This window comes from Camelus bactrianus, chromosome 34 (assembly GCF_048773025.1).
Source record: "Camelus bactrianus isolate YW-2024 breed Bactrian camel chromosome 34, ASM4877302v1, whole genome shotgun sequence".
Lineage (NCBI taxonomy): Eukaryota > Metazoa > Chordata > Mammalia > Artiodactyla > Camelidae > Camelus > Camelus bactrianus.
The window spans coordinates 4,838,424-4,847,315 of record NC_133572.1 but is presented as its reverse complement, the minus strand read 5'-3'; the positions used below and the strand labels follow the sequence as shown (position 1 = coordinate 4,847,315).

The 8,892-nt window shown below is 48.8% G+C and overlaps 1 protein-coding gene across 10 annotated transcripts; it reads left to right on the top strand.

Moving 5' to 3' along the window:
- The first annotated feature begins 1,618 nt into the window (after nucleotides 1-1,618).
- Nucleotides 1,619-8,575, top strand: ING4 (inhibitor of growth family member 4). 10 transcript variants are annotated; one of them, XM_010957717.3, is made up of 9 exons: nucleotides 1,619-1,744; nucleotides 2,071-2,406; nucleotides 4,615-4,686; nucleotides 6,373-6,539; nucleotides 6,719-6,833; nucleotides 7,014-7,122; nucleotides 7,374-7,521; nucleotides 7,776-7,837; nucleotides 7,939-8,575. In XM_010957717.3, the coding sequence occupies exons 2-9, from the start codon at nucleotides 2,400-2,402 to the stop codon at nucleotides 7,976-7,978; spliced, it is 720 nt and encodes a 239-aa protein (XP_010956019.1). In that variant the 5' UTR covers nucleotides 1,619-1,744; nucleotides 2,071-2,399; the 3' UTR covers nucleotides 7,979-8,575. The 10 variants fall into 10 exon arrangements, 9 of the variants coding, with proteins under 9 accessions (XP_010956019.1, XP_045374642.1, XP_045374639.1 ...); XR_006725763.2 differs by lacking the exon at nucleotides 2,071-2,406 and having other exon boundaries at nucleotides 7,483-7,521; nucleotides 7,939-8,018; XM_045518686.2 differs by lacking the exon at nucleotides 2,071-2,406 and having other exon boundaries at nucleotides 1,622-1,744; nucleotides 6,719-6,824; nucleotides 7,377-7,521.
- The last annotated feature ends 317 nt before the right edge of the window (nucleotides 8,576-8,892 follow it).

The following is an 8,892-nucleotide window of genomic DNA, read 5'->3' as shown; positions in this document are numbered from 1 at the left end:
GAAAACCAGGATTGAAGAACGACGCAGGACAGTTGTAGTGCTGAGGATAGAACGTGGTCAGGAAACCTGGACTTCAGCCCTGGCTCTCCCATCAACCAGTGTCAGCCGTGATGCTTCTTCAGGTATTAAATGAAGGGATTGGGCTAGATCACCACCAAGAATCCTTTTTGGGAATTAAAAAAGCACTGAAAAAGTTGTGACAATGCTGCCACATCTGACAGTGTGGCTGTTGTCTGTGGGACTGCTGGGCAGCTGCGTTCATTACCTGGTGGCGTGTGGACAGGCAATGAAATAATGCCTCTTAATTTAGGGCTCAGTCTCTTGTGTGGGCATCCAAGATAGTTTGACTCTGTGGTATGACACTGATGCACGGAGCACGGATGACCAAATATGCCAGTGTTTGTTAGCCTCTTAAATATTCACTGCTTTTCCCCCTGTTCTCACCAACTGTTGAATAGGGGCTGAGAGCCCTACCTTCATCGCAGGTTTTGGAGCCAGAATCTGTTCTTTTTAAGGGATACACTCACACTTAACAGCAACAACCCTGTGAAGTAGGTAGCGTTACAGCCATTTTATGGAGAAGGCAATAGGCACAGAGATTAAATTATCCAAGGGCATGCCACTTACAATTAGAGGGAAGTCTTCTAGATTCTATTCTAGATCCTGTCTTACCACCTGCTCAGTAGTAAACCTTGCCCTTTTTTTTTTTTTAACCTATTTGATCTAAATTATGTGGCTGAAAATCTGTTTCATTGAAAACCTACTATGTGATATTATTATCAAGAATGTGTGAGGGGAGACGGTGTTCTCCAAAACTGTCCTAACACTACGATCGTGTTCTAGGCGTCGAGTTCTGATTGCCGAGTTGGTGGCAGCCTGTCACGCATGGGCTTTCCCTCCTGATGAAAAGCGTGCCTTTTGCTGTGCAATAGCGGACCAGGGTGAGAGCTACATCCAACTGGCCCAGCTGTGACAGCTCCGTGTCCCAGTACTTCCAGAACGTGGTGCTAGTTAACATCTTTTGTGAACTCGAATAAAGAGGGAGACCAAAACAGGAGAAAAAGGCCAGAAGTATTGTCACTGTATAACGTACTTGAGTATGAAAAGACAGGAACCCTGACAAAAGGCGTGGACAATCGCAGTTTTATTGTGAGCAATTCTTTGTATTTACCAGTAGAGTTTATAAATAACGAGTTGCTTCCACGTTAGAACATAACCCTGAGGAGCTGGTGTTCTTGAGAGTGAACAGAAATGCGGAGGGCATAAATCTCCCACGGCCAGGTGCGCCTCCCTCAACTTCCGTAAGAAACTAGTGACTTGAGAAGGTGACCAGATGTCCTAGTCACCAGATTCACATTCCGCAAAGGGGCAGAAAGACCCTCGGCAGCTGCAAAGGGCTCTTTATGGACTATAAGCCTAAAGAGACAGGTTTCTCACGCCCGCACATCCCCGTCCTGGAGGGAGAGGAAGTTTGAGCGAGGATGCAAAATGGCGCCCTCCGCCGCAGCCGCCGCCGACCGGCGCTCCGCGGCCCCGCGAGGGACGAGTGTAGGTGCCGCGCGGAGGCGTCCCGGCGGGCGCTGTACAGAGGACGGAAGTTCCCCTCGTGAGGGCGGAAGGGCTCCAGGCCGAGGAGGACAGCTTGGGCGCCCGTCGCGATTCAGTCACTTCCGGGGCGGACCGGAAGTTGCTTTGTTTTGCTTCAAGATGGCTGCGGGGATGTATTTGGAACATTATCTGGACAGTAAGAGCAGGCTGGAGGAGGGGGTCAGGGGTCACAGAGGGGTGGAGGTGGGTCGGGGCTGAGAAGATCTACGGCCCCGAAGTCCTGGTAGTCAGAAGGTCACGATCGTGAAGGGCTGCGTGAGAGAGAATCCTGGAGTGTGTGAAGAAAGGGGGCGGGGCGGCGGGGTCGAGGCCTCGCTCTGGGATATAGACGGGAGAAGGAGGGGCTGCGCGGCGGGGCTGAGGGACGGCTCTTGAAGGGCTGGTGGGCATACCTGGGAAAATATTTGCTGCCCCACCTTCAGGATCTCCGACCTCAGGGTATTTTTTTTTTTTTTCTCAAAGTCGTTCTGAATCCGTCGTTTTAGTGTATCATCCACTGCCATTTGGAGCAGCGACAAAGAACTGCTCGTGGCTCCTTTGCCCAGTTCTTTAGCAGAAGCGGCTTCTCATGGGGATGGAGAGTTATGTGTGAAGACTGTCAGATGACTAACTGGAAGGCTTCTCTTCTTGGAGTAAAGATCCAATTCCCATCACATGGAAATCTGGTGTTTATGCTATCTGTGTAACCCAGCCCTTCAGGGAGCCTGTCAACCTCTGTGCTTACATTTGTCTTGGCCTTGGAAGTCAATTCGTTCATTCGTTTCTTGAGGTCCTGCGATGGGTCAGACGTAATGGCAGGTACTAGGAATATACAAGAATGAGTAAGACACAGCCCCTGCCCTTAAGTGCTCAGAATCCAGTAGGACACAGATTCTGCTAGTAAATGATTATAAAAGTGTGACAAGTGAAATAATAGGAATACATTGAAAGAACAGTAGATAACGCTGGAAAAAGAGTAGCTAATTACCCGGGGATGTAAGTGAAGCTCTACAGAGTATGTGATGTTTGAATAGTGTTTTGTTTTTTTTTAAATGGAGGTTCTGGGGGTTGAACCTAGAACCTCGTGTGTGCTAAACAGGGCTCTACCACTGAGCTATATCCTCCCCCCTGAATAGAGTCTTGAAGGTTGTTTATTTGCCAGTGAGGAGAGAGGGAGGGAATTGCAGGTTGGGGAAAGCATCAGCAAAGTTGTGATGGGTTTGTGGTAAGGTCAGGGAAAAGTGAGACCAGAGTGTTTGATATGCAGGACTCTAAGGTCCAAGAGTGGGAAATGAGACTACAGAAGGGGGCTGGGGCTAGGTTGTGCAAGGTCTTTTAAGCAAGCTACGAAGCTTGCACTTTAGTGAGGAGTAAACAGATTTTTTTAAATAGAATGATTTTTTTTACAGAGGAAAATAACTGATGGATGATAAATTGGAACATGATAACATTGGTAACGTGGACATCAATTAGTGATAATAGTCCTGGTCAGAGGTGAGGACCTGATCTCAGGGAGTGACAGAAGTATTTAAAGGTTAGATAGGACTGACTGAATGACTCAGTGGAGGAGAGAGAAGGAAGACTCTAAGATGACTTCTCAATTTCCTGTTTGGGAAGTGAGGTGGAAAATATATCATCAATAAGTTAAGAAATTCAGGAGTGACAGTAATATATTTAATTCAGTTTAAATTTAAACATAGGAATGGTAATTGTATTTGTGAGAGTAAAGGAAATGGAGATCATTCGAGGAAACCAAGTGAGAAAATTAGAGGATTAAATTAAGTGTAAGCTCAAGAAAACATTGACATTTAAGGGACAGGCTAAGGAAACGTCAGTGATGGAATTACCAGGAAATATATGGTGAAATTTGGAATCCTAAAACAAAGAAAGTTACTTGAAGGAGAAAAAATGGTGCCAGCTGCTGAAAACATATTTTTTTTAGGGTAGGCCTAAAAGGGATCATTTGATTTAGTAAATCATTGGGGACTTAATCTCAGTAAACTGGTGGTGGCAGACCTGAGGTTATAGGTTAAAGCCATAGAGGCATTTGAAAAGTTGGGAGTAGAGTCATGGGAAGAGATTTTCCTTTTTAAGACTTAAGTGTTTATGCATTTATTCACGTAATTATTGAGGACCCTCTGTATGCACATCATAGTTCTAAACACTAGGGAAATAGAAAAGAAGACAGACATGTCCAACTCTTCTGGAGAGCTGAGGAGACAGATACCAAATACCTAATTACACAGTTACTTGTTTAATTATATCGGATAAGCGCCAAAAAGGGTAGAGATAGAATAGCTTGGCAGTATAATCCAGGGCACTTGTTAGAGTCTGGGGAATTCAGGGTTGAGCTGAACTTTGAAGAATAAACAGGAATTTAATAGGCCAACAGGTACGGTGGAGGTGGGATGAAGACCAGGAGGTGCATTCCGGACAGAGAGAGTAGCATGTGGAAAGCCACATGGCAGGAAGGGCACTCAGAGAGGGCCAGTGGGATAGAGCAGAGAGCACGCAGCAGGGCGCTGGCCTGAGTTAAGGCTGGGGTGAGGTAAGCAAGGGCCAGGAGGTGTGGAACAGGACTAAGAATATTGTGATAGGAACTTACCAGAGGGTTATAAACAGGAGAGTGACTTGATCAAATCTGTGTATTATAAAGAATATTCTGGCTCCATCCAGAATGCAGATTGGAAGTGTGTGTGAGATGAGTGATGGAGGAGGCCAGGAGGGTATTTGTAAATTGAGGACTAGGAGCTTGGAGGTAGAGATTGAAAATAAAGGAAAGGGAGGGGCTGATTTGTAGAGTAGGGTCACTGAAGAGGGGAAGGGAGGGAAAGCTGTGCAGAGATGGAGGGCTTGGTTGTGGAGAGACATGGACGTGGCCTCTCCTGAGAGGAATGATGAATGTTGTCACAGACCATCTGACAGTTCAAAGACAGGAAAATGGAGTCCTGTTTTGGACCTGTTCTTCAAAAGCAGCTGTAGGACCTAGGAAGTGCAGGGAGTATCAGTTTCTTCTCTTCTTCCCAGGTATTGAAAACCTCCCCTTTGAACTGCAGAGAAACTTCCAGCTCATGAGGGACCTGGACCAAAGAACAGAGGGTATGTATGGAGTAAGGAGTCCAGTGTGTTATGAGCGTGTCTGGTCGTTTCTGTTTGGTGTTACCACATCATCTGGTCTGGCTGGGAGAGCAGCGGCTTCTCTCTTTCACTTTCTTGCAATTCTTAAAAGGAGAGTAATGATAACCCACATTTCTATATCCGCTTTTCCATAACACATGAAGATTTGGGACAGTGCCTCAAGGATTCAGAGGTGCTGTGCTCTTTGTAGCTTCCTCAAGAAGAATTCACAGAACCAAAGTCACCCCTGGAATCATTTCTCCTCTCCATATTCAGTGTGTTTATAGGAAGACTAGAATGTTTGTACTCCACTGGACTGTTAACTTGACTATCACAAAATTCGGTGTGGCTTTAGACTGCAACTCACGTTGTTAGAGAGGAGCTTTGCTACATGAGAAGTTCTTAAAAAAGAAAGAGAGAAGGAAGGAAAGAAGGAAAAAAGCAATTAACCTCAGGATCTCTACACTACGTCCTTCAACCTAACAGAAGCGCCAGATGCCAGCTGTGGCCTTCCGTGGGCATTGACCAGGTTTGGCTGCGCTGAGGCTATACTTCAGTGATCAAGTTTCTCCCTTCAGGGTGGAAGGTGTCTGTTGGAGCTATCCCCCATGCCTGCTGGAGGACACGTAGGGTATCCTTATGTAGCCTTACTCCAGGATGTAATGAGCTGGTATTAGGACACCTGAAGCTGTGGTTTAAGTTACTCGGGTTAAGTTTACTCATGAAAAGGTGACCATCATCTAAAATCCTGGACGCAGGCCCCTGAGAACTGCCTGCCAAATGCTGCGCCCCAGCTCTGGTCTTATACAGCTCCAGCTCCTGAGTTCACGCACAGAAAGACAGTTGGAGCTGACTGAACTATATGCATGCTTTCCCAGCTTCCTCCAAGGGCTTCTAGCGAAGCGGGGCAGAAACAGTGTGCACACAGGTCCTTGTTCCTCCTGCTGCACCATGTTGCAGTCGCACTTGTGTCTCCATCCACATCTTTTCTGAGCGCTACCAAATATTAGGCAGTAGGCATGTACAGTCGCAGTGTCCTGGGATGCCATCAGCCTTCCAGTATTAAAATGTTGGAGCAGTCTCTAAAATGAACAGACAGAACAAAAGTGATGGGAAATATAACCAAGCTGTAAATGATAAGCAAGTCAGGGTGGGCAGGAAGTAGAAGAAGCGTTACACGAGTGGACTAGGGCCTCACTTTAAATGAAGCATAGACGCGCAGGCCTGGAAGCCGGCAGCAGCACATGACCCAGCCTGGTTTGCAGCACTCAGAGCAGTTCTGGGATGTTTTTGAGATGAGAGACTGGATGGCTTTTGAGACAAAACTCATGGTTCAAGAGGCAGCAAGCCCTGCAAAGAAGCATCTTCAGACATCAACAAAATTATACTTCACATTAATGCAATGTGCAAAGAATCCTTTATTCTGTTTCAGTAATTTCAGTTCCAGATATGATAGCAATGTTCTCAGCACCTGAAGGCACCTTTACAGCAAATACTGTGAATATGTTGCATTCCTTGAGTACACGGCCCAGTGCCTAGGAACGTTCAGTGCGTTTTAGTTCGAAGGTTATGATGGTCCATGGAAAAGGTCCAAGGAGCAAGAGGAAGAAGTGTGTTTCACCTAGCCACCCAGGGGCCATTGTGACCAGGCCTCTGTCTCTGTTGTAGACCTGAAGGCTGAAATTGACAAGTTGGCCACTGAGTATATGAGTAGCGCCCGCAGCCTGAGCTCCGAGGAAAAATTGGCCCTTCTCAAACAGATCCAGGAGGCCTATGGCAAGTGCAAGGAATTTGGTGACGACAAGGTGCAGCTGGCCATGCAGACCTATGAGATGGTATGGCCCTGTTCACCGCTCCCCACCTACCTCCCATCTGTTCCTCGGGGTCCTCGACCCCTCCTTCAGCTGTGTTGGGATCTGTTCTGGGTCTGGGAGAGCCACAGACTCTGTCTTAGTCTGTTTTCTTCTGGTGGAACCAGCCTTGTAGCTCTTCCTTTTCCTTCCTTCCCACCCAGGTGGACAAACACATTCGGCGACTGGACACAGACCTGGCCCGTTTTGAGGCTGATCTGAAGGAGAAACAGATTGAGTCAAGTGACTATGACAGCTCTTCCAGCAAAGGCAAAAAGAGTGAGGAGGGGGGTGGGGATGTGAGCAGAGGGGCGAGGATTCCAAGGGAGAAGCCAGAGGGAGAAGCCAGGGGCTCTTCAGCTCTGAGGGCTGAGGGCAGGCCACCAGGTGGGGGCAGGAGAAGGGGACTTAACCCATCTTTCTGTCTCCCTGCCTTCTGGCTCCCCGCCTCTCTCCTAGAAGGCAGGACTCAAAAGGAGAAGAAAGCTGCTCGTGCTCGTTCCAAAGGGAAAAACTCGGATGAAGAAGCCCCCAAGGCCGCCCAGAAGAAGTTAAAACTTGTGCGCACGTGAGTGTGTCAGGGAGCACTTGGCCAAGTGACGGATTGCTCTTTCCCACTGCCCATCCCACTCGCACTGCCCCTTGCCACTCTCTCTGTCTTCTGCACCAACTACCCTTCTTGTTATTTTGGAATCTTTTGGGCAGAGGAGAAGCCACAGATCACTAGCCCCATAAGGGTCTCCTTTTGCCACCTCTGGGAGTCTCAGGGTGTAGCTTCCCTTCCTGCAGATGACACCTTCTCTTCCTCTTGGCACGCAGAAGTCCTGAGTATGGGATGCCCTCAGTGACCTTTGGCAGTGTCCACCCCTCTGATGTGTTGGATATGCCTGTGGATCCCAACGAACCCACCTATTGCCTTTGTCACCAGGTCTCCTACGGAGAGATGATTGGCTGTGACAACCCTGATGTAAGAACCATTTTGCCTCAAGATCGGGGTTCTGGGGACCTGAAGGGACAAGGAGAGGGTGGTTAATAGTGGGACTTCGGGATAGGAGGAAGGTGGTTGGAGTCGATTGGCCTTGGGACTTCCAAGGATTCTCCCAAGGGACAGAATAAGGGAATATTCCTAAGGAGTCGGGGAGGGGGGGTTCTTTCCTTTCCTCTGCCCTCCCCCCCCCCCGGTCCCTGACTTCTGCTGCTTCCATCTTCTTCCTTTCCCAGTGTTCCATTGAGTGGTTCCACTTTGCCTGTGTGGGGCTGACCACCAAGCCTCGAGGGAAGTGGTGAGTGAGAGCTGCGGAGAGCTGGACAGCCCCCAGCTGAGTGACCAGGGGCATCCTCCCTCTCGCTCACTCTCCCCTTTCTCCCTCGCATTCTTTTTTAGGTTTTGCCCACGCTGCTCCCAAGAACGGAAAAAGAAATAGATAAGGGCCTTGGATTCCAGCACAGTTTCTTCCACATCCCCTGACCTGGGCTAGTGGGGAGAGGGATGCCTGCCGGGGCCGGGGGCAGGGAGAGGTGGATGGCGCAGCGTCGTCATCCCCTCTCCTCCCCTCCCACTCCTGGTGCTGAAGCTGCACCCAAACCCTGGTAGGGGGGGTGCCGCAGCCACTAATGGTATGTGCTCTCGTTCAGCCCCCGTCTCCCGAGGGAGGTGGTCCTGCCCACTGTCCTTTTGCCTCCATGCTGAGGTTGGTGCTGCATTTTTGAGGGATGGTCCTCTTCACTCCCCTTGCTTTGTATTTAAGGACTGAGGCAGTAGCGTGGGGCCCTCCCCCAGCCTCCTAATTCGCTCCCCCCGTGGGGGGCCATCGTGTGATAAATTTTTCCACTCTCTTCCTGGTTTTTTCAGCAGGGGCTCCCCCACATCACCTGGGCTGTGGCCCTGGTTGAAGGGGCACGGCACCCCTTCCTCTGTGCCAAGAGGATTCATCCTGGCCTCGTGAGTGGGAGGGGCGGGGTGGAATGCAGATATCTCACGTGTAAAGGAGGTGGGTAGGTGAATAAAAGCTGTACGTGTTGGTCTGCTGTGTTTATTGTAGAGACACTATTTTAGCACGTGTGCGAAGCAGATTTTTGCCTTCTCTTGAGTTGGCTAAAAGGCAGGAGGCGGACATGTCAGAAGTGGGACGAGACATGGAACCAGAAGTGGTACCTCTGCTCCGGAATCATCAGCTTCTCTGCTTGAGGAGGACAGAGCTGGCTGGGGCTGTGCCTCAGACCAGGGGTTAACACAGCTTAAGATTGTGTATCTTTTCTCCATAAAATACCTTTCACTTGATTCCCAATAAATGTGTGTTTGTTTTACACATGAATTACTATAGTAAGTATTAGCCTG

Coding starts and splice junctions, on each gene's coding strand:
- ING4 (XM_010957714.3), top strand. CDS start 1,708: ATGGCTGCGGGGATGTATTTGGAACATTATCTGGACA. Junction 6,834..7,013: donor TTCCAGCAAAGGCAAAAAGA/GTGAGGAGGGGG, acceptor CCTCTCTCCTAG/AAGGCAGGACTCAAAAGGAG. Junction 7,522..7,775: donor TTGGCTGTGACAACCCTGAT/GTAAGAACCATT, acceptor TTCCTTTCCCAG/TGTTCCATTGAGTGGTTCCA.